At 40.2% G+C, this 25798-nt stretch overlaps 1 protein-coding gene across 1 annotated transcript in view; it reads right to left on the bottom strand.

Annotated features, from left to right (window-relative positions):
- Positions 1-25798, bottom strand: part of KIRREL3 (kirre like nephrin family adhesion molecule 3) — a 67511-nt gene that overhangs the window by 15708 nt on the left and 26005 nt on the right. The window contains exons 4-7 of the mRNA XM_074302223.1: positions 20045-20150; positions 11312-11460; positions 10300-10427; positions 8764-8890 (exon numbers count right to left, since the gene is read on the bottom strand). Coding sequence (XP_074158324.1) covers positions 8764-8890; positions 10300-10427; positions 11312-11460; positions 20045-20150 — 510 coding nt within the window. The remainder of the gene's footprint in view (positions 1-8763; positions 8891-10299; positions 10428-11311; positions 11461-20044; positions 20151-25798) is intronic.

Below are 25798 nucleotides of genomic sequence, written 5' to 3'. Positions count from 1 at the left end.
AACAAGTAAGTGGTAGAATGAAGACTTGAACTGGGGTCTTTTATTTCTAAGCCCAGGGTTCTTTCCTCTACATACAATGTTGCTTCTTATTTAGTCCTCCTAATCTACCTAGTATAGTTGATAGAATGGCTAGGGAGATTAAGAATATTTATATTTTGAATGTTGAAAATTGGTCATTATCTAAACAATAGCCAGTATTTATGTAACACTTTATGGCTGGCAAAGGGCTTTACAAATAAATTTTTTTACAAATTTATTTACAAATAATATTTGTATTATAGCAATTATGGGAAGTAGGTGTTATTGTTTCTATATTTACAGATGAGGAAACTGAGGCAGACAGAGCTGTGCCCAAGGTCATACAGGTGGTATCTGAAGCCAGGTTTGAACTACCCATGTAACATCATTCTACAGCTATCTTCAGCCATATCCCATCCAACGGTAGTCCCTGAAATCACTCTAGCATTCTATTTTTCTGTGGCAGGTTTCATATATAATTTGCCCTGTTTCTCCTTCCTTTTTTCAAGAAAAGCAGTACAGAAAGTGCTTGAAAAGGCCACCCAGTCAACATTTTTCCCTATCAGGGAGTTCTTTCTCAGAGCTTATCCCAGTTTTTCATGTTACAGGGTAAAAGTATTACTACCAGGTCTGATTATGGCAGAAATGAAGAGGAGCAGCTGTGATGATTCTATAATAGCCTTTGAAAACCTGAAGATGTTTATTGCCCAGATATCTTCTATTATTGGATGTTATTTTGTACACTGGCTAATGAGTAATTCATTTTCGCTGTATAATGAGTTTCCAATTCATGAATATCTAATATCCAAAGGACTTAAATAAAAGAAGGGCTCCCTTAGCAGGGGACTGTCTTCTTCTTAGAGTGACCACGGGAATTCTTCTTTACCATTGGGGCAATTGTTTTTCAGCTCCCTCTGGGGATTTCTCTCCCTTACTAATACTCTTTCCTAAATGTTTGAGACTCACAAGACACTTTCTGTGTATACTATGGCAGGGTAAGAGTAGGGGAGAGGGAATATCTGTTTCCATGGCTTGGAGTTCTAGAATGGATTTTGAAATGAGTTTTCCCACAGAAGCAAGGCTATAAATAGTAATTACATTCAACAATATCTGATAACTTCAAACTGTGCATACCCTTTGATCCAGCAGTGCTACTACTGGGCTTATATCCCAAAGAAATACTAAAGAGGGGAAAGGGACCTATATGTGCCAAAATGTTTGTGGCAGCCCTTTTCATAGTGGCTAGAAACTGGAAGTTGAATGGATGTCCATCAATTGGAGAATGGTTGGGTAAATTGTGGTGTATGAAGGTTATGGAATATTATTGCTCTGTAAGAAATGACCAACAGGAGGAATACAGAGAGGCCTGGAGAGACTTGCATGAACTGATGCTGAGTGAAATGAGCAGAACCAGAAGATCGCTGTACACTTCAATGCTGTATGAAGATGTATTCTGATGGAAGTGGAAATCTTCAACATAAAGAAGATCCAACTCACTTCCAGCTGATCAATGATGGACAGAAATAACTACGCCCAGAGAAGGAACACTGGGAAGTGAATGTATATTGTTGGCACTACTGTCTATCTACCTAGGTTACTTATACCTTTGGAATCTAATACTTAATGTGCAACAAGAAAATTGGATTTACACACATGTATTGTATCTAGGTTAAAAATGTATGGGATTTCCTGTCATCTAGGGGAGGGAGTAGAGGGAGGGAGGGGAAAATTTGGAAAAATGAATACAAGGGATAATGTTATAAAAAATTACTCATGCATATGTACTGTCAAAAATTTTATAATTATAAAATTAATAAAAAAACAATATCTGATAACTTATGGATGAAAGAGGCTTTTATGAACTACTTTGGGAACCTAACCACTATTTATAACATTGCTGTTATATAGATGATATCCTAAGCAAATATACTCCAAGTTCTTTTAACCTGGCTTACCAACTTTTGGAACACAATTCTTTGGTACATTGGGGACTTCTTGTGTAGGTAATAATGCCACACACAAATGCCAGGGTTGGCTGACTCCACCTGGTAGATGGAAGGCTGCTTCCTTATGAAATAGAGATCTCAGAGGCTTACGTAAGAGGAAGCTGGGCTATCCCCCAATACCTAGGACAGTGCTTACACAGCGATGAGTTAAATGTTTATTGAATTTAATCAAGATCCTCTTGGCTGTGAAAACAACCAGAAGCTACCAGTCATTAGGGGAAGGAGATAGGCAGGTCTGAGCAGACCATGTTTTGGGATTGGATGGGATTTAGGTAGAAAGGAATCACAGAAACCCAGAATTGGAAAGGACCTCAAAGGCCAGGGAATCCAGCTTGGACCCGCACAAAATTCACTTTTTGTCAGGGGGATATCATGACTTCCTGAGGCAGGTCAATCTACTTTTGGATTGCTCAGATTGCCAGGGAGTTTTTCTTTATGGGGTTAAGGGCTAGGGTCTCCCATTTCACTGGCATTGAGTACTCTCACATGAGGAAACACCCTCCACCAAGCAGGTCAGCATATTTTATGTAACAGAGTTTTAGAGAGTTGCTTTAAGCATGGAGAGTCTACTCTAAATGATTTAGCAAGGATCACATAACAAGAATGTCAGAGATGAAACTTTAACTGAGTTTTCCTGGGTATAAGGCTCTTTCTTCTACAGTATGCTGCCTCTTAAATTTAATCTGCTTCTTTTCAACTTCCATTTCTCTTAGTTTTGCCTTTGGGATCAAATAGAATAAATCTATCCCTCTTCAATCAGTCAACATTCAGTAAGTACCTACTATGTGCCAGACACTGGGTTAAGTGCTAGATACAGAAAGAGGTCAAAGAGTTCTGCCTTCAAGGAGTTTATAATCTTATGGAGAGAATACATGCAAACAACAGATACAAAACAAATTATCTGCAGGATACATAGGAAAAAATGAAGAGAAGGAAGGCACTAGAATTAGAGAGAGGTTGAGCGAGGTTTCCTGTAGAAGGTGAATTTCATTTGGGACTTAGAGAAAGCCAGGGAAATCAGTAATCAGAGCAGAGGAGGGGGAGTATTCTAGGCTTGGGGAACAGCCAGAGAGAATGCCTGGAGCTAAGAGATGGAGTGCATTGTTCATGGAAGAGCCAGAAGGCTGATGTCATTGGATCAAAGAGTATGTGGCAAGAATTAAAATATAAAAAGACTGGAAAAGTAGGAGGAGGCTATTATATGGAGGACTCTGAACACCAAAGAGAGGATTCTGTATTTGTTCCACTTCCACATGACACCTTTATTAGAACTTTAGGGATCATCTAGTCAAATCCCTTTATTTCTCAGATGGGGAAACTGAAGCCCAGAGAGGCTATGTGGTCCTCTGATTCTAAATCAGTGTCCTTTCTGCCACACTGCACTGCCTTTGTCTGGGAGAAGATGGGGATGGGGTAGGTCTTGGGTCTCAGAAGAGCCATCCATTTTCAGAGAGCGCTAAAAACAGAGATGGGAGAGCTAGGAAAAGTGGGATGGGAATTAAGTTATTAGAAGGTGCCATTTGCTCTTGGGGTACAAGGATCCCCAGGGAATAGAAAAATCGTCTGCTATACTGGGTTCCTGATTCTCCCCCTCTCAATTCAACCTCCAGTTCCACCTAGAAATAGAAAAGTAGGATCGCTGAGGTCTTTACAGTGTGGACATGGTCTATATGGGACTCCATTCTGTGCCAGGGTAGTGGCTGAGATGGAGTCTTCTCTGAATGTTTCTGCATCACTCCTGGGTGGGGGATGGGGAGATCATGTCTCATCAAATACAGCAAAGAAGCCTGGGATGAGGGGTGCAGAGAATAGTAAATCACACTGGGAACAAAACAAAAAGCTGCAAATATAATTGTTGTTTTTTGGCCCCTTTAATTAAAATAGATTTGCATTTCTATGAGCAGCTCCCAGCTAAGGGGAAAAAAAGACTAGGTAGTTTATGACAGAAGCTGACTCCAGTATATGAATGAGGTAGAGAAGAAAGAGGAAAATGTAGTTCTCATTAAGAGTGGGACTGAGAAGCGATCTCTGAGTTCCAGGAGCCTCCCAGACCAGAAGGCCTGAGGTTTGCCCTGTCTTCCTCACCCACAAATTAGGAAACTGGACAGCTCCTGTCCATGGCAAAGATGGCCCTTAACTTTCTGACTTCCTTTAAAGTCTCAGCTAAAATCTCATCTTTTACAGGAAACCTTCCCCAATCCATCTTAATTCCAGTGTCTCTACCCTCTGCTAATTATTTTCTATTTAGTCTTTGCTTTGTATACATTTATTTTCACATTTTCTTCCTCATTACATTGTAAACTCCTTGAGGCCTGGGACTTTTGCCTTTTTTGTATCCTCAGTCCTTAGCACAGAACTTGTCACATAGTAGCACTTAATAAATGATGATTGATCAATTGATTCATGGTATTCTCACTCAAAAACTCCGCCCCCTCTTTCCACTAGGGCTAGGGCTTTTTAGTAGCCGTAAGAGCTAGGAGACAAGTGAATGCATGTTGCCCATGAGGCAGAGAGACTGAAGGAAAATCAGGCAGGCAGTCAGAATTAGAAAATAGGCTATGTCTCTCTTCCATGGAGACTAGTTTTCGCGGTTGGTAGGGAGGCCATGCCTAGATCACTACTGATTCAGATTTTTGATGAATCAGGTGAGACCTGTATGTCCTTAGAGATGGAAGTTGAGACCAACTCACTTCATTTTACACAGTAACATCAGCAACCATCCTCTCCCTTCCCTATCCCCCAAATATCATTCAGTTTCCGTGAAAGATTCAGCCCATTCCTGACTTTGTCACTTGAACTCAAGAGTTTCCTAGGCTTCTCTCCAATGATCTAAAAGCTATTTAATACTCACCCATTCTCCAGATAGTAGCTGGAAAATGTAGTTCCTTAGCTCAGGCCATTAATTAGCCACTAATTAGGACCTGCCAATTCCTCTCCTATCACTGAGTAAATCAATTCCTACCACACATAATGGCTTTAATACCGCATTATAATGTTTTAGCATCTTGGCTAGCTTTTTTACTTCCTAAGCTTCCCTTTCCCTTCTGCTAAGTTGGTTGTGGAAGAGGAGAAAGTTGAAACAATAGCTATGTGGGTGGGCTCCTGGGATCTTTTAGAGTGGGTGAAAGAGATAATTTTCCCAAGTATGGCCATTAGGCAGAATATCCAAGGGAGTGAGTGAATGAATCTCTACTCAATGAGGCTGCCATCTTGGGGAGTTCTATCAGGAGCAAACTCTGTTGCTTAAACTCCTAAAGGGACACTGGTAATATTGGTCTTCATAATGGCCACTATTTCCTTTCTCAAACTCTTTTTTAAAAAATTACTGGATCTATGATTTCATGGGTATAGAGACCTCTCTAGGAGGAAAACCTAACAAAGCAGATCAACACTCAGGGTTATAGAAAATTGTCTGGGGACACTGAGAGATTGAATGAACTTGCCTCTAGTCACACAGTCATAGAGCGTCAAAGGCTGGATTTGCATCTAGTCTTTTTAACTCTGAATCTGGCTTGCTACACAGTCTACCACCTTGCCTTTTCCCCCAGCCCTGTCCATATGAAATGCTCTGATGTATTTCCTCAGAGGAGGTTTTTATTTCTTTCTCTCTCTGTCCAATACTCTAGATTAATGGACTTAATAATGGGGTATCTGGGGATAACCTCTATGTCTTGGGAGTTCCAGTCTGGGGGATAGTGAGTCTAAGACCTGACCACAACTAAAATTTAGGGAATTTACTGGATTGGGAACTCAGAGACTCTAAGATGATATATGGTTGTCCCCTCCTCCCCCAACCCAATTTGATTTTAGGTAGCATTAATAGAAGTAGAGAGTTCAGGAAAAGAGATAAGAGAATCCTGTTATATTCTATTCTGGTCAGAATACAGCCACGTTTTAGGAAGGACAATTGACAAGAAGCTAGAGGCCAGGATAGTGAAGAATCTGGAAACTATCCTTTGAGAGTTATTTGATGGAATTGTAACTAAAGGCACAGAAACTGTTTTCAGGTACTTGGAAGGATATTACATGAAAGAGGGATTAGACTTATTTTTCTTAGCTCCAAAGAGGAAAATTAAGGATTAAGGCAGGTTATCTCTCTCTCTTTCTCTTTTTTCTCTCTTTATTCCTTCACATCTATCTCTATTCTCTCTCTCTTATATATCTCTCTGTAATATCTAGCTAACACATCTATCTCCCTATTCTTTCTATCACATCTATCTTTCTATTCATCTCTCTATCATATCTATCTTTATTCTTTATCATATCCATCACATATATCTATTCTATCACATCTATCTCTATTCTTTCTCTCATATATATATATCTATCTCCCATCACATCTCTTTCTTTTATTTCTCACTATTGTGTCTGTTTCTCTGTTCTATCACATCTATCTCTCTATTCTCTCTATCATATCTATTTCTCTATTCTCTCTGCTATATACATCTCTCTATTATATCCATCTCTTTATCCCATCACAGCTATCTCTCTGTTTTATTTATATATTATATCTACCTCTCCATGCTATTACATCTTTCTCTCCTATCTCCCTATCCTATCCATCTCTTTTTCCTATCTATTTATCTGACATCACTTGTTTCTTATCTATCTATCCTATCTTTCTCTTGTTATCCTGTCTATTGCATCTATCTACCTTTATCCTTCTCTTCCTCTTCCTCCTTCTCCTCCTTCTTTTCCTCCTCTTCTTCTTCCTTCTCCTCCTTCTCTTCCTCCTCACCTTTTCTCTCTTTCGGGCTCTTCCAGCATATGGAAATTATAGGGAGGATATTGAAGAACTTCTTAAAACTCAGCCTGGCCCAGGCTGAGAAGTGAGTTCTGCATCACTGGTGGTATTCAAGCACAAGATGACCACTCATCAAGGATGTCATGAAGAGAATTTACTTATCAGTATAGGAGTTGATTTCCATGAACTCTAAGGATGCTTCCCTAGCAGATAGTACATGATTTTATAGTCAGTAGTGCCTGAGCAGGACTGGCTGTACAGAGCTTAGGACCTCTTTCTTCTCTCTAGAGATGGCAGCAGGGTGATGGCTGAGCAAAGTGTCAGACAGCTTATGGGCAGGAAAAGACTCTAGCCTCTGTTGCCATGGATATAAACGGAGGCGCGATCAAATGCTGTTATTTTTAGCCCCGCAGTGCCAGTTTATTGGTGGCATCCTGGGGACATTAGAAAAAGCAAGATAACTGCAAGCTTTGGACCCTTACTGGGACAGGCTCTCAGTCCAGATAGACTTGCCCCTTAGGACTCCCAGGGTTTGGGGCAGAATAATCATGGGGCACTCAGGATGGGACACTCAGTGACTCTGAATCAGTGGGTGATTCAACAGAATGGTTGAACAGACCTACAATATTTGAGGAAGAATCTCTAGCCAAGGTGACTGAGGAGAGGGCAACTGCCAGTGGACAGTGTCCAATGACTGTTACAGAGCCTGGTGTCAAAACAGCAGGAGAATGGGAAGATGGCCCATCTCTGTGCTATTTCTGGGGGCCAACTCAATGCCTCTGCCCCATGGAGCTAGGATGGAGTGGGAAATATCAGGCATGGAGTAGGAACAATGTCAAGGAGTCTTAGAGGCAAGGGGATAATAACAACAACTGTGATAACAATTAGATTTTATAATGCTTAAAAGTTTTTCAAAGTTTTTCTCATGACCTTCAGAGGTAGATACTATAAAGGATTATTGCCTTCATTTTATAGATGAGGAAACTGAAGTTAGAAGAGATCAAATGAAATGATCAATATAAAGTGTTTGCAAACCTAAAAATACTATTTAGGTCCTAGCCATTAGCTATAATTACTGTAAAGTTATTTGCTCAAGATCAGGTTGCCTGACTCCAGGGATTTGCATTACCTTACTTTTGTAATGTATTTATATAAGACTATATAGGTGCTTCCCAATCACCCTTCTATTAGTTTCTGACCATACTCTGAATTCATGCCTAGAAGTTTTAGCCCTTTTATCTCTGGACTGTCTTTTCCCTCCTCTTGATTTGAGCCTTTCCCCATCCTCCATTCAAGTGCTTAAGTTGTCTTCCTAAAGCACTTCTGATCATTCCTTCCACCCCCAACCCCAATAAATTTTAATGGCTCCTTATTACCTTCAGGATCAAATATAAAATCGCGTTTGCCTTTTAAAGCCCTTCACAATTTGTTCCTTTCTTATCTTTTTAGTTTTTTTACATTTGACATATAGATTGTAAAGTCTTTGAGGGCAGGGACTTTTTTTGTTTCTTTTTGTATCTCCAGTGCATAGCACAGCATAGTATCTGGCACATGGTAGGCATTTTTTATTGATTGATTGGTTTTACTCTCCACTACAGAGTCTATGGTTCAGCGATGCCAGTTTATGGGCTGCTCCTTACCTGAGATGGATTATCCATCTCCTGACTCCTGTCTTTCCTCTGGGTGTCCCTCATGCCTGGAATTCTATCTTCCCATCTACTCTCTGTCTTAAGCAAATCTAACCTTCTTTAAGAACTTTTTTGGGAGAGGCAGCTCTAAGGACAGTACTGGTATACAGCAAGCACTTAATATATGTTTTTTCATTCATTCATTATACTAAGGATGTTTAGGGAAAAAAGTGGGACTTTTATTGAAAGGGATGGGACCTTTCTGAACTATCCATAAAACCCAATAGGGGTTAAGTGTGGTCTTATAGATTGATTCTGTTGCCTTCCTTGCTACCACCCCTCCAGGAAAATGGGAGTGGGATGTTACCGTTCACAGTCAATGACACTTCTCTCTCCCCAGCCCCGACTCGGGGAACAACAGCTCTGCACACATATTTGCCAGCGTCTTCTTGTCGGACAGTTTTCAGAGTCAGAGTGTTTTCATTGCTCAAGACCTGGGAAAGGATAGAAAAGGTCAGGTACCAGGAGTAAGGGAAAAGCTGATCTAACTCTAGGATGGTGGAGACTGACACAGCTCTGAGGGAAGCTGAGAAAAGGGCAAGTAAGTGGCTTCATTTTATTTTAGAAAACCCAGCCTCAGCATTCTCAAAACAAAAACATGAAACCCAGGATCTGCAGGAGAGGAAGACATTCCAGTAGTGGTAGGTGTCATGGAATGCAGAGCAGGAAGGGAGCTTAGAAAGAATTTAGTCCAACTACCTTATTTTAAGGACGAGGAAACTGAAGCTCAGAAAAATTAAATGAGTTGTCAAAAGATACAAAGTAAGTAGCAGAACGGAGATTTAACTCTTGTCCACTAACTCCAAGTCAGGCACTCCATATCTAGTTATAGTGTTTGCATGAGCTCTCTGTCCCTGTCTTTGTCTCTCTGTCCCTCTCTCTCTCCTTCCCCCCACTCCGTCTCTTTCTCTCTCGGTTTCTCTGTCTCTATCTCTCTTCCCCCCTGTCACCCATCTCTGTGTCTCTCACTTGCTTTTTCTGTCTCTCTCTCTCACTCTCTATATCTATGTCTTTCTGTCTTTTTTTCTGTGTCTCTATCTCTTTGTTTCTCTCATCTATCTCCATCTTTCCCTCTTCCTCCCAGCAAGGATTTAGTTACAAACTTAGTGGTTATGGAGTTTTGGGTTGAAACTAGGGTTCTCTCTATGGCTGTGTCCTGTTTTCCTTGCAGTGGTCCTTCCTCACCTGGGAAGCAGTGGCTAACCTATTTGGAATTTGTCTTCCTTGCTATGGTTGGGGGGGCAGGTGATCCAATCCTGAGTTCTGTTCCCTTCTTTTAGTCTCTGGATCTTCATTGCTCCTACCCTCCCATCTTGGACTTTCATTATGTTTCTTCTTGTAGAGCAAAGGACTGGTTAATTTATTCACACATGATTTATTACCCTCTATATTTTAAAAGAGGCTCAACCCAGTGGAATCTCAGGTGCTCCATATGGATCTCTCTGTCTCTCTTTCTGTCTCTCCCTGTATTTGTTTGTCTGTTTGTCTCTCTCTGTGAATGGTGGGAATCTTAGGGATTTTGGTGGTCTAATGGGGAAGATCCTTTGGGAGATAAGAAGAGCCTTCCTAATGATCCCTAAAATCGTAATAGATTCATCTATGATGCACAGGTAGACAACTCAGTTGCTTGGGATTCTCTCTACCATTTCATAGATCCTTCTTTTAAATGAGGATTCTTTTAAAAGATCCTTCTTTTAAAATGCTTTTCCCCTAAAAAATTTATGGAGAGCTCATTTAGTCCCTTTCCCTTGCAGTTTGAGAGCAGAAGGGATAGCATCTCTCAGATTGGGACCAGTAGAAAGAGGTCCTTGAGGACGCAGTCTTCCTAGGGCCAGACACCTACCACTCCAGAGCCACGTTTCATCCACACAATGGTTAGTGATGGGTTCCCTGTCCAGGCACAGTTGAAGACAGCATCAGAGCCCAGGTCCACCAGCAGTGACTGAGGCTCAGAAGTCATTCGAGGACCAACTGCATTCAGGGGAAGAGAAGAGGAGATAGGTCTGTTAGACTTTAACTAAAGGGATGAAGCTTTAGTTGTAGAACTTCAGGCATTTAATATAAGGAACTGGGGGAGGTATTTGGAGAAGATCTGGAGTGGCTTTCCCCCAGCCTTAACATCACACCCTTTATGGAGGTTGCTGCCTGCTTTGTCTATTTGGAATGATGATCTTGAGGTAAAAAGAAAAAGAGTAAAGTTGAACCTACTGCCTTCCTTTTGTTGTCTTCCCAGCCCCTTTCACCATTGCCTCATGAGGATACTGGACCCTGTCTATGCTCAGGGTAAGGGTGGAGCAGATGTGGGACTGACCCAAGGCAAAATGGTGGAATAGAAAAGTATATTTTTATGGGGTCTTCTGGAGACAATGTTTTACTTCAGAGAGCTACTCAATGAAGCCTTCTATGTTTTTCCTAGCTAGAACTTGCTGCCTCATATGACAATTTTTAAAAACTTATCTTAGACTCCCTACCCCCTTTCCATCTTCTTAGATTGTAAGTTCTCTGAGGCCACAAGCTCCATCTTATTTATTTTTGTATTCCCAATATAGAAGGTTTTCCTGTAGCAGGTAGTTAATAGATGTTTGCTGAATTGTATTGAAATAGTGGCAGTTTGAGGTGTTAGTCCGGTGGAGGTAATCTTTTCAAATTCAGAAAGCTTCATGTACTTAAAAAATTACATCAATAAAGTGTCCAGTTCTGTCTACAGGATAAGATTTTGGATCTATCCAGATAAAGGATACCATTCCCAAATTACCATCAGTAATCTAAGTGTGAATTTCTCCTCAAGTTACCCCCCAATATCACAAGATAAGGGAAGATCCTGAAATAATTCTCCTTCTTCCAGAGACACTCACAGTAGACATCCACCGTGCGACTGATGTTGGTGCTGCCCAGTGCATTGGTGACTTCACAGGATACTGGCTCGAAGAAGAATGTATGATCCACAGTGGTCTCATAGGAATCCTCAGATCCTTCCTTGATCACTTGGCCCTTCTTGGCCCACCTGAAACACAAGTGTTCCCCCCAACATGGTGGAGACCTCTAGGCAGCGAGGCTTGTGAGGGGGGTAATTATAGGGAAAAAAAGGTTAAGGGGTAGGAAAGAAAGAGGATGGAGTTCGTTTTTCTAAGAATCTCAAAGCAGTGTTCCCAAAATATAGAGAGGAGTAGGGATTCCTTTTCCCACAGGGAAACAGAAACATGGAAAGATATTGGCTCTCAGCCATTCCTTGAGATCACATCTCTGAGTAGGAGAAAGTAATCCTTGGGCCTGGAAGGAGAACCAAGCTGTTTCCTATTCAGCCAGTTTGTGTGAAAAAGGGTTTGAACCTTTCCTGACTTCAAGGCCTGCTCTATATCCGTTAAGGCAAGCTGATCTTATGTTTATTTTATGTCTTTGAGGAGCAGCATGACATGATGGATAGAGAATTGGTATTGAAGACAATGCTGTGTGACTCTGAGCAAGTTCAATCTCAGTGCTTGAAGGAACTCTCTAAGACTCCGAAGTTACAGAGAAGCTGTCAGAAATTTTCTATTCTGCAGAAACCATGCATCCATCCTTATGCTTATTTGAGTAGAGATGTTTCCTCCTAGTAGAGGACAATCTTTTGGAGGGGAGAGATCATGTGGTTTTTGGTCTTTGTATTCCCCATATAGTATAATGTCTGATACTAAATTGGAGCCTAATAAATGCCTTTAAAATGAAGTTAGAGTCTTTACTGAAAGTCAGCATGATCCCCATCTGCTTACCTTGATAGCGAATCAAGGAGACTTGCATCCAAATTTGACTTCAGATCTTTACTCCTATGTGATCCTGGCCTTAAACTCTTATCTAACTACTGAATCTGTTTGTCTCAGTTTCTTCAGTCATAGAATTAGGGTAATAATAGCCCTATTTTGCAGGGTTCTTTTGAAGATCAAATGAGATCTCCTTTTACCAAAACAAAAATTGTAAAAGTGCTTAGCACAGTGCCTGGTACATTCCCTGCCCTTCTCTTCAATCAGTTCCCTCTGCTCTTAGGCAAGGTGGGCTCTTAGTTTATGGAAGGCTGCCTGATTTCTTAGAAAGTCCTTCCCCCTCCTCAGCTTGACACTGAGTAGATCATCCTTCTCTGTGCAGGTCTTGATTTAGAGACAGAGGGAAAGGCCTTCTCTGGCCAGTAAAGGTAAGCCTTGGACTGGGCAGATGGGGATCAAATCCTTCTGGGAGGGACTCCAGTGCTCTGGAGAAGCCCCGGGGTCTCTCAGAATGGACAAGAAGGCACTTATACCAACCCAAGATCTCTTACAAAACTACCCTCTCTCCAAGAGATACACTCTTTTAATGATTTAGCTTTTCCACTATTGAACAATTTGCACCTTTTGGTAAATTTCTTTTGTGATCTACTTCCCTTGGGCTGCATTTAAAACCTTTTTTTTGGGGGGGGAGGTAAAAATGGAGATCAGTTATTCCCTTCCATCCAATTAAACATTATTTTTGCCTTGTCCTTTTCTCTCTGAAAGTTGAATTAAGTAGAGGGGAAAGGATGAGGCAGGATAGTTTTGGATAGTGGATAGAATATTGGACCCAGAGGCAGAAAAACTGGATTCGAATACCACCTCAGGCATTTATTAGCTGTGTGACCTTGAGCAAATTAATTAACCTCTCTGAGTATACCTCACTTTTCCCCTACATCATATGGTTGTTGTGGGCATGAAAGGAGAAAATGTATATAAAAAACACTCTGCAAACCTTAAAATATGTCAGATAAAATCTTTATTATTTTCCCCTCTTCTTGGGCTTCCACAGCTATTTCCCTGGTTTCCCATTCTCTTCTTGGCTTTTTTTTTTTGTCCATCCCCTTGCTCTCTCTGCCCCAAAAGAAACCCACCCACTTTTCTGCAATACAAGGGAACCCCTACATGGGCACTGAGAGGTTAGAGTCATAAATCAATATTAGGTAACAATTAAGAAGAGCACAATTAATACTAATAATATGATTTGACTACAGAACACAATATCTTTCCCCAAGTGCTCAAGGAGGTTCCTAATATGCTATTATTCATGAGTTATTCATGAATCATTTCAATTTTTATTTTAATTTAATGATCAGACTTCAGAGTCAGACAGTGCTTGTCCAATGCTAGGAAACTCTGGCTTATCACTTGTTAGAGATCTGTGTCCCACATTTCTTGGAGAAGGACAGAAAGGGAGGGGGAATTGAGATGGAGAGCAGGGATACCTGGAAGGTTGATTTCCAGGCTAGAGGCTGAGGCATTTTGGGGACTGTCCATGCATCTATTCCAGACACTTAGACTCCCTTGTTTTTCTCAGGGCAATACAGGGCTGAGGGACAAGCTGCTTGGGCATGATGAGTGGCAGTCTGGTGCAGGGGAAGGAACACTGGATTTAGAGCCAAAGGAATTGGAATGAGTCTTAGCTTTTCCTATGTGACTTTGGGCAAGACATTTAGCTTTGCCCCTCAGTTTTCTCATCTAAAAATGGAGAGGTGGGTAAATGATCTTTACAATTGCTTCCAAATCCCAATATAACCTAAGTCCAGTTTTGGGGTGAAGAGTGGTATCCTCATTCCTTAGTCTAGCTCTCTTTTCTGTCCTAACCCAATCTAAATTTAAATACTCTCTCTCCCTCCCTCTCTCCCTTCTGCCTACCCTTCTCTCCCTCCCCCCACTCTCCGCTTCTCGGTCTCCCTGCTTTTCTCTCTCTCTCTTGCTCTTCTTTCTCTCCCTTCTCTCCTTTTTCTCTCTCTTCTATACCTTTTTCTCTCCATTTCTCCTTTTTTCCTCCCTCCTTCCTTTCTTCTCTTTCTCTATTTCTCTCTGTATCTCTTTCTCTTCTCTCTTCCTTTTCTCTCTTTCTCTCTTCTCTCTTCCCTTTTTCTCTCCCTTCTCTGCCTCTCTTTCTCTCCATTCTTCTCTCTTTCTCTCTGTATAGGTATATATATATATATTTTTTCTGTGTCTCTATTCTCTTTTTCTTCTATCTCTCCCTTCTCTCTCCTTTTCTCTCTCGGCCTCTCTTTCTCCCTCTCCTCTCCTCTCTCCCTTTTTCCTTCTCTCCTTCCCTCTCTCCCTCTTTCTCTGTCTCTTTCTCTTCTCTCTCTTTCTCTCCCTTTTCTCTCTCCCTTCTCCCTCTCCTTTTTTCTTCCTTCTCTGCCTCTTTCTCTCCATTCTCTTCTCTTTCTCTTTGCTTGCTAGTTTAGTGCCACTTTTCTCCCTAAAGGTACATGCAGTGTGGAATGGAGATGAGAGGAGGAAGGAATAGAATAATCAGGGTAGTAGGCACTGCATGAGTAATGGAAATACAGACTAAGAAGCAGAAATGGTCAGGAGCTGGATTTGGTAGTGACATAACTCTAACCCCTTCCCTAAATCTGGCTCTGCTTGGGCTGCCACCTTTCTCCCTTCTGTTGCACCTTTGATTTATGTTTCATTTTTCCTTTTCCTTTTCCTGTCCCTAGTCTTTGAACCTCAAGTTCATAGTCAGTGTAGTGCTTCCCCCTTACCTGGCAGGAGGCCCTGGCAGGGGCCTACTTGTTTTCTGTGTTTGCTTGTCATCCAGGGACAGACTCACAATTAGTGCTTCCTGGGGTGAAGGGGGTTCATGGTAAGAGGCTTAGGTCCTGTTGGGGAGGGCAGTGGCACTATGAGTCTATGTGTGTCTGTGTATATCTCTCTGTACATATTGTATGACTGGGACCTCTGTTGCCCTCATTAGCACTCACAAGGAGCACATAGGCCTAGAGTTTCCTTTCTGTTGAATGAGTTCCTATTCATGTTTCATAGGAAAAGATGGGTTACCATTTTTATTTCCTTTCTCCTGAGGAAAGGAACCAGGCTGATTTCTCCTTTCCTGAGAGGGAATGACCAAAAGTCCTGGCTGAACGTAAGGTACATGGAAGATGTTCTAGGATCGCCAGCCTAAGAATTCTAATAGTCAATGTATTTTTGGTTTGGGTTCTAATAGTCAATGTATAATTGAAGATGCTATTAGCTTCCCCAGGCCAATACTAGAAAAAGTTTCTGATCCCAATCTTTAACTGCCCCCTTGAGGTGGATGGCAGCTGATAGCTAATAATAATATATTGTAATAATAATATTTGTAAAATATTTTAAAAGAATGCATATTATCTTCCTTTAGGCCTCAGTGTACTGGAGTAGTTTATTCTTTATTCCCTGATAAGTAGTGACTATTATCTTCATTTTAAAGATGAGAAAACTGAGCCTAAAAGAGACTAATTTAAGTGATTTACCCATGATTCCATAGCTAGTGAGTGCTTGAATCAGAATTTGCACTCGAGGCTTCATACCTGCCCTTGAATTAATATTTCATAAGGCTTCTGGGGAAGAGAGTATGTGGGAATTAGCTCCTTGAGTTACTCAATCCTAAATTCTCTGGAGGGGGGAGGGGCTTTAAATCTTCCAAGGATATACTGCACACCCTAAAATTATTCCTAATTCCTGCTACCTTAGCCCTTTTCTCTCTTCTTTTTCTCTTGTTCCTTTTCCCCTTCCCTTTCTTATCCTTTTTTTTCTTCCTCCATTGTTTTTCTTCTTTTATCTCCTTCTAAAACAATTTGTACCTGTTCTACCTCGGAACATAGAATATAGCCCAAGAATATAAGGTTATAATCCCTTGTGATCTCACAGCTTAGAGGCTTTTCCAAAATTCAGATAAAAATTATTAGTTGTTGTTAAAATTATGAGAGTAACGAATATGAGTATGATGTTTATAAAGTGTTTTCACATACATTATCTCATTTGATACTAAGTAAGGAGCAATTAAATACTCTCTGAAGCTGAGAAATAATATTTAGATATGAAGGCATAAGATAGAAGTAAAGCCTTTTTTCCTTCAAGTTATCTCACCCCCTTCTTTTCTTCTCCTTTTTTCATCTCCTCTTTTTTCCTCCTTCCTCCATCTACTTACTACCTCCCTCTCCATTTCTCAGCTTAAACCATTCCCAATCAATGCTTCATTTGGTCTGAGCCAATATAAGAAGATTAATTATTTATATCAACAGAAAGAAAAACAGCTTCGTGTGTTATGAGGCACTCAGCCTCAAGTATCATCACCAAGTTGGTTTTTCCACTCCTCCAAATCAGGACAGAAAATGGAATGGGGTGGGGGTGGAGTGGGGGTCACAGAGAACAGAAATGGAGAGTGATGTGGACCCCTGAGGAAAGGGGAACAGAGTATGTGTGGATGAGAGGAAAGATTTCTTGAGATCCTCTCTGCTGAGAGGCCCTGCCTGTCCACCCAGGAGACTAGGCATTTTTCTGCCCCTCCCCTGAGTTTCCCTCCCCCTCCCAAGTATCTAATTTTGAGAGAAACAAGAGGAAAAAATACAGAAGAATTGGGAGTGGACAAACCAATTCATCCTATATAATCTTGTAAAAATCAATTGTTTGTGTGAGAAGACTGCCCTCTTCTCTCAACATCTTCAATCCTCCTGGAGAGAGAAGCAATCTAGAGTAGATTGTGGTGGGGGTAGAGATGGGGCTTGGAAGGAAGGGCAACCTCTCCCTTCTGCTATTTTAGAACAAAGGGGATCTGAGTCTCTGCAAAGTCAGCTTAGTGGCTTGGAATACTGGAGACTTTTTACTTTCACCTTTGGGCTATCCTGGTCATCCTGAAGTGAGGGGCTTTGCCTGTTTCAATTATGTCAGGTCCTGGAATGCCCAACTGCCTGACAACAGACCCAGTTTCTGTGGCTGTAAAGGTCTATTGGTACAGCAGTAGCTAACAATTATATAGCACCTACTCTGTGCCAGTCACTGTGCTGAGCATTTTACTATTATTCTCATTTGATCCTCTCAACAACCCTGGGAGCTAGGAGTTATTATCTCCATTTAACAGATGAGGAAACTGAAATCAAGACAGATTATTAAGGCACACAATTAATAAGGGTCTGAGGTAGGATCTGAACTCAGGTTTTCTAGATGTCAAGTTTAGGGCTTTTACCCATTACACCCTCCACCTCTAGTGACAGAGGAGAAGGGAAATGAAAGCCAGAGAACTTATCACCCACAATCCTTCTAAACTGAGGTAAAGCTTTCTGCATTTTCTTGCAGCCTGAACTCTTCTGATTTCAGGAGGGCTCCCAAGCACTCTGAATGGTTGTGAGGACTGATAAGTGGGGAGAGAAGGAGAGTGGAGAATTGATGTTAACCAGTGTCCTGTTGCAGTAATGAGGCTGTATAGACAACTGGAATTTAATAATAACAACAACAATATTTATTTATTCCTTTACATACTTTATCTCAACCTATACCAACCTAGAAACTAAGGCTATTTATTATTAGTCTCATTTTGTAGATGTGGAAGCTAAGTCTCTAATGAGGCAGCTAAGTAGAGTAAGGAAGCCCTAAATTCAAATCTAACCACAGACACTTTCTAATTGTATGATCCTGGGCAAGTCACAGATCTTGATCTAATAGTAACAGTTCATATTTCCATAGCAATTTAAGGTTTACAAAGTTTTTCCTTCACAACAGTCCTATTAGGTAGGGGACACAAGTACAATTGCTCCCATTTTCTAGATAAGGCAACTAAGATTCAGAGATTATTCTGACTTAGCTAATTAAAATTCAGACTAGGTGTCTCCTGCCTCCAACTTATGTGTTCTTTTCATTAGATCATCCAACCTCTCAAGCCATCTGAGGGAATCAAGGAATTTTTGTATTGGAAGGGATCTTAAAAAAAATCAACTCTTTTGTCCTTTTTTTTTTTTTTTAAGTTTCATCCAACACACACACATATAATATATATATATATATATATATGTATATATATATATATATATATATATATATATACATATATATATATATATATATGTATGTAATTTTTTTTGCTTGATATTTCACATACTTTGGTGGTAGAGGGCCCTAGGGAATAGAGGTAATTTACAAAGTCCCAATTAGGACTATAGGCCAGGGGACCTGAGGATAACCACCTGCCTTAAGAATGAAGGGGCTCAGGTGGGATAGTAGCTCACTATCTGGCTGGCTACATCAGATGCTTTCAGGGTAATGAGAGAAGATACTACAAATATAGTAGAATATATGTAAGTTATACTTTGTATACAACTTATTTATGATATGTTTGCATGCAACTGTTTCCTGTCTGTGATCTGTGTGTATAAACTTGGAAATATTTTCAAATATAAGATATTATGTAACATTTATATATTTATCTTTGTACCTGGCATAATTTGCAGGGAATGGTAAATTTTTCATGGGGGTGGGTTGTAACAGATTCAGTAGGGAAAGGATTACAATTCTCAGGATACCTGAACACAGATACGATTGCTCTTTGGAGGAAAGACACTTTCCCCATAAGAGTGTGTCTGTGAAGAAGCTGTGGGTTGGCGGGATGGAGATTTCTGGGAAGAGAGGGAAGAGCAGAAATCTCTGATGAGTTCATAATCAGGCTGCATGTGATAACCTGTGGGCAGTGGGGAGATGGTAATTGCTACTGGACAAAGGGCACATAGAGAAGCTAATCTGGGAGAGGCGAAAGAAAACATGAAGCTGGAATCAAGAAACTGTCTATACCTTGAGTCCCTAAAAAAAAACTGAGTGTTTAGAGGAACTTGATTCCAAATCCCTGGGGTGGGAGGGAAGGAGGGAGGGTGAAGAAGCAGAGGAAAAGACAGGTTTGGGATTATTTTCATTTGGTCATCTGAACTGAGATTGTTTTCTGTTGCTTTCATATTCATTTCTGGTGTGAAGTTTTCTCATTTTGTCTTTTAGCATGAGTAACTGAATCCCTAATTCTGCGTCTGTGGGATCCATATGTCTATCTATATCTAAGTTATACATACATGCTTGCACAAATGTATACTTGCAGAAATGTATCTGGGTACGCATAGCTGTCAACAGATCAAAACTGATGTGTCCTGGAAAACCCACAATGGAATCTTTTATCATTCCATCAGTTCCATGTATGTTCCATGCAAGACCAGGCTTCCAAGTATGGATCTTTGGATCTTCTAGGATTTTCTCACTTCATCTCTCAACATTCCTCTCTACTTTGTGTTCTCAAAAGTCAGAGCCAGCCAAACATGCATTTTCTTATTAAATTGTAGAGCTTTCCAGAGTATACAAAAGTCTATCATTCAGCATGGTATTTCCAATCAACCTTCCCTGAGCCCAGTGTCTACCATATAATAATATAAAATGTGGGATAGGGACAGTGATATGCTGGAGCCAGCTCAAATTCAAGAGAGCTGCTTGTTAAATTTTCAATGTAAATTGGGAAATGCTGATTTGCAATCAGGGCTTTATTTATTGTTTTGCTGATTGTCTAGACCTAAGGACATGATTTAGAAAATGTTAACACTGCAGATTAATCTTTAAAGTATGTCATGGGCACCTGTTCTTTCTCTGGTTATTAAACATTTACCAGCATATCCCTGACAGAGGTGATCTTTACCTGCACAGATATGTGTATATATATATATATATATATATATATATATATATATATATATATATATATATATATATATATATATATATATATATATATATATGTTTGAAGGGGACAAATGGATGACCAGATGACCAGGTGGTAGCTCTTACCTGTACTGGGTGACTGCTGGGTTAGCCTTTGCAGAACAGTGGAATTTGACATCATTATTTTCTAGCACTGGCTGTGGCTCCACAGACAGATTGACAAGGGGTGGATCTGCAAAGACAAGAATATAGTTAGATTTGAGGCAAAAGGAATAGTGGCTACCGTATGGAAGAGTCCAGGCTAAAGACTTCTTCTTTGTAAGAGAGAGACAGCCTGGAGTTCAACTACAGGAAGCATTTGTGTAGCTGCTGCTCTAGCAGCTGCCACACGACTGAAAAGACCCCCTTGTAATGCACAAGAAGGATGTTCCTGGAAGGAAACCAGGACCCTTTCTTAGCAGAAATGGGCGTAGGCACTTGGCATTTAAACAGAAACTTTATTCAGGAACTCACAGCTATTATAAACCCTCTGGGTCAACATTGGCCAACTCCTGACTTTTAGGAAGAATGATCAACTTCCTAAAAGGATGTATGTATTTGTGTGTATATTTAAAGGCAAACTTCCTGCCTTTGAAATGTCTGTATAACATTTCCTAGAATAATCAGTTTGGTGCATCTGTTTAACTTGCAAGTGACATTTATGCCCTTTCATCAGTTTAATCATCTCCACTGAGTTCTTATTGGAGTCACAGGGTTTTCAGTTCCTTGATCAACCCAGAGAATTTTCCTTTTATATGATAAGCAGTTAAACTTGAGAGTGTTGAGTTAGATGGGGAGATACACACATACACATATAGAAGAACTTCAGGAAGACAGTAAAAGCAAGAGATTTATTATTGTCTAGTTGTGTCCAACTCCTCGTGACCCATTTGGGGTTTTTCTTTTCCCATAACCAGCATTTATTTATTAATTTTTTGGGAGGATATGTGATATTGAAAACATAAATGAAGCATTTTTTTTAAAATGGTTGTGAAAATTAACATTTCTATATAATAACAAAATCCAGTAAAAAATTCAAAATTGCTAAAGAATACATACATTGTCTGAGAATCAATCTGCTGAGGAACACTGAAGACTTATAGGGGTTTACCAACAATCATTCTTTAAAGAAAACTGAGGCAAACTGTATTAAGTGACTTGCCTATAGTCACCCAGCTAGCAAGTGTCTGAGACTAGATTTGAATTCAGTCTTCCTGGCTTCAGGCCCAGGACTCTATCCAAAGCAATACCTAGTTCAGCCCCCAAAAGCATATACATTATATGTTTATAAATTATGTCTATAATATTATATATTTAATTATATATAGTTTCCCTAGTGGAAAACATGATGGATTTGACTTCAGAAGACCTGGTTTCAAATCCCATTCTTGCCATTTTTTTTCCTGTATGACCTTAGGTAAGTTAATCTGTTGCTGGGCATGGTGGTAAGCACCTGTAGTCCTAGCTACTTGGGAGCTTGAGGCAAGGACTGGGGGATTTCTTGAACCCAGGAGTTCTGAGATGCCGTGTGCTATGCTGATTGAGTGTCTGCACTAAGTTTGGCATCAATATGATGATCCTCTGGGAACGGGGGACCACCAGGTTGCCTAAAGAGTGGTGAACCAGTCCAGATTGGATAAGTTAGTCTGTGTCTTGACCTCATTTTCCTTACCTATAAAACAATAGGCTTGAGTTAGATGATTGGTCAGGTTCCTTCCTATTCTAAATTTATGGTTCCAAGAAAGACAGAAGAGAACAGGATGGGGAAGCAATAAGAGATGAGTCACAACAAAGAAGAGACAGAGGGATAGGGAGAAATCAAGAAACAAAGACAGAGAGATAGATGCTAAGAGTTATTAGGACTTTGAATTTAAATAAGAGAAACAGAACTCAATAAGCCAAAGGACAACAGCATCTTCCCTTCAACTAGAAAGAAAATAAACCTAGATAAGTCAGCCACTCTCTCTGCACATGTCTCTGTCATCCTTTAGCTGTGTCTTATTTCTCTGACTTTGATAACTCACATTTATAGAGCACTTCAGGGTTTGCAAATAATACTTTAGATACATAATAACTGTATTTATTATTCCCATGTTGTAGATGTAGAAACTGAGGTACACTGATTTGCCTATGATTATGGTGATTGGGTGGGTGAGGTGAGTATGGTACCCAAAGCTGAGCTAGATTTCTTTTTTTTCCCACAGAGGTTGATTTCTGTCAAACAAGTTTGAAAAATAACTGAGATTCCAGGTCATGGAATGCGTTTTGTTCTTAATTAAACAGAAAAAAAGTTATGTTGATACTCTTTTGCTTTTAACATCATTGTAGTTTTTACTACCCTCCACATTTGTAGTAAAAAGTAAATAAAATACAACAAATTGATGTATTAGCCATGTCAGAAAATATATGTCTAATGAAGCATAATCTCCAGGACCTTGGTCATTGCTGTTTGGATCATAACTTTATTTCACAATTAACTAGGCAAAGAGCAAAGAGTTGGACTTAGATCTGATTTGGTCCAATTTGCTCATTTCACAGATGAGGAAATTGAGGCTCATTGAGTTTTAAGTGACTTCCCTGAAGTTACATGGTCGGTTGGTGGGAGATGAAGGACTAGAAATGTGTTCTGACTTCTACACCAGCTTCCTTTTTGCTACAATCTTGGAAAATCCCATTTTGTTCCCATTCAGTGTCCCCTGGGAGATGCAGAGCTTCTTGATGGAACTATGGGAGAACAGTGAGTGACTGGAAAGGACACTATCCCTCAATTTTAGGTGAAGTTTATCCTGGTCATCTGGTCTATCTATCCCAATAGTCAGGACATCTCCTGGAAGTGTCCAAAGATGGAACACTTTGGGGTGGGGAAAGAATCTGCTCTCTCAGAGCAGTGAGCCCAGGAATTGTGAGAGGAAATATTTGTGCTGGGAATTCATAGTTTGGGTGACTGTGGGCAGCTGGGAAAGACTGGGATGTGGGAGCAGGGAAGGGGAAGACCAAGCTCCCTAATTAGCAGGGGATGAATCACCATGAAGGAACTCTCTTCCCTTCCTCTCTTCCTATTTTCCCTACCTCCCCCTGACTCTGGCTGGGGATTATTTACTCTGGAAGGTGTCTGCCACCCAAGACGCCAACCCACCTGTCTTTTCATGGAGAATTATGAGGCAAATTATAGGTATTTGCAATTTACTCTAATCTCATTTTAAAATGTGTAATTCAAATGACAATAAAGACAAGTATAGTGACGAATACCAATGAGAGCAGTGCACATAGCCAGCCCAGATTGGTGCAGGCTTTTTCAGGCCCCTTGCCTCCTTCTGACTCTGCCCTATCATTACCTAACTGCAGCTAATCACCTTCCTTTGTTAAGTATGAATCATGAGGCTCCTCACTGGGATATGGCTCACGCACATGTGATTTGGGGATTTGATAGAGAATTCTTTCTACATATACCGAGACCCAAAGACTAGGGGTATTACTCTTGATATCTCCACCCTAACCCTGCCCTTGCCCCAATTGGAATGGGGTTGTGATGGGCAAAAGCTTAATAACTGATGCATTAATAATTATTGTAATAATCCAAAATATATGTTGCATTAGTCAACCAATAATGACTTGTTATGATAATTGCAAGAATGAGATTACTTGATTTAATCCTATTGAAAGCAAGCACTGTGTAAATGTGTTCATTAGTCTGAATTCAAGAATCTTATAGGAAACTCTTTCTGCTGCTCCCCTCCCCCTTGCCCAAATTATTATGATCCTTCCTCCCTTAGACCTCACATAACTTTCTGTTTGTGTTTTCCTTATGTACTAACCAGTAATCATTTTGTATTGTAGTTATTTGCATATATACTATATCTCTCTACTATTCTGTAAGTTCTCTGGGCAGGGAGCAGGTTTTAGAGTTTTATTTACTCTTTAAATTAGACCTCTCAAATGCCTGGCAGTGTTCAATGCATAGAAGGAAATTAATGATTATTTGTTGCTGTTGGAATCTGCAAGAACTATGTGAATGCATTTATTAATATCTCCAAAAGTACAACTAGAAAGAAGTTGAAGTTAGGATGGAAAAGATAACACTAGGCTCAATATCACTTCATTTCATCTCACCTTAGTTATGATACTATGATACTAAAATATCTTCAGAAAAGTATAGTCAATTATTTTGGAGCCACCATCTTGAGTTAGACCAATGGCCTCTAATCCTGAGGGTGCCTATGTTGGTTCTGACACATTGAAAAAAACTAAAGGTCAATCAAGACCAAGTCATTACAAACTAGTCAATCTAGGTCTCAGTCATAGATGAGGCAGTTTAGGCAGTGATAGAACTTTTGGAATCCAGGTCTGGAAAGAAGGGTGATGTTGGGATGTCTACTCATGTACTCTTCTGGCCATGAGGTTCTCCCTTCCCTTTTTATACTTAATGTTACAGTTATACTGATCTTCTCTCTGTTCTTCACACATAGTACTCTGTCTCCCATCTCCATGCCTTTTTTTCCAACTGTCCCCCACGACTGGAATGTATTCTTTTTGATCTCTGAGTAATAGAATTCCTCATTTCCTTCAAGACTCAACAAGATCACTATCTTCTCCATGAAGTCTTTCAGGATACTTCCAATAACTAGTGTTCTTTATCCCTAAATCTGGTATTTGTCTCTGCATATAGAATGTAAAGATAATTTCATTTTTTGTATTTGTATCTCCAGCTCCTAGCACTTTGCTTGGCACATAGTGGTCACATAATGAAAACTTGTTGATTGATTAATTCATTCATTTGCTTGGTTCCACAATTTACTTCATCATAGCATCCTCTCCCTCTCCATTGATACCCTGACCAGCAGTAACGAATTGCCTCTTAAATATCTTTCTCCAGGCATTTAATCCAGCCTCCCTGTTGCCTGGATTTCTCCTAATTCTGGAAGGTCTGCCTGAATTGTGATTCCCTCAGCACTGAGTTTTCTTGGTAAGATTTGCACAATCACACTGAGGATTCTGAAGCACCTAAACCCCTCTACTTTTTTCTTTCCCAAGGTATAGAATATGAATTTTCAGGCACCTGCTGAGATCTAGTGATATAAATAGTTTATGGCATATTCAACTATTAAACATGATTTTAATCCCACTTGTGGTGTCGGCTGCATAACTCACAGGAGGGCATCTTTGATGTAGCTGGTGGAACCAAAATCATATCGAGCAGATGTTACAACTGTGAGTCTGTTAGTGTTTTCAATCAGCAAAGGCTTGCATTTGAGGGTTGGGTGGTGTTTTCTGGTGGGGGAAGAGGCTTATATTTTGGAGAGAGTAGGAGGAGGGTTGATTTTCTGACTCAGCAATTTTGCTAAACATCCTTTTGAAATTTGGCAGCTGGCTGCAGTGTTCAGATATGATAAGGTGTTGGGGGGTGTTGTGCATTCTCTCCCATTAGTCAATCTTAGGGCTTTGTCTTCCGTTGGGATAACACATAAAGACCAAGGGAAACAAACAAATAAACAAACACGTGGCTTTCTTGAGTTCAGATGTTTCTCCTTGGTTAACTAGGAGATTTGCAAAGGCAGCGCTGATTTTGTCCCTGGTCTCCTTGTTAACTGTTAGATGAGGGATCTGGGAGGGAAAAGAGTGACTGGGAAGGGTCTGTGAGTATGTGTATGATATTACATAGGGTGTATATTTACACACACGTGTGTGTATATGTGTGCATGTGAGAAGAAAAGATTTGGGGAGAGGAGACACAATAGCTACCTTCAAGTATTTGAAAGACAGGCATATAGAAGAGAGATTAAACTAACTCTGCTTGGCTGGGGGTGCAATTAGGTGGAATGAGGGGCAATTGAAGAGAGAGAA

Source organism: Sminthopsis crassicaudata, chromosome 3 (genome assembly GCF_048593235.1).
Source record: "Sminthopsis crassicaudata isolate SCR6 chromosome 3, ASM4859323v1, whole genome shotgun sequence".
In the NCBI taxonomy this organism is placed as follows: domain Eukaryota; kingdom Metazoa; phylum Chordata; class Mammalia; order Dasyuromorphia; family Dasyuridae; genus Sminthopsis; species Sminthopsis crassicaudata.
This window is presented reverse-complemented; position numbering and strand designations above follow the sequence as displayed.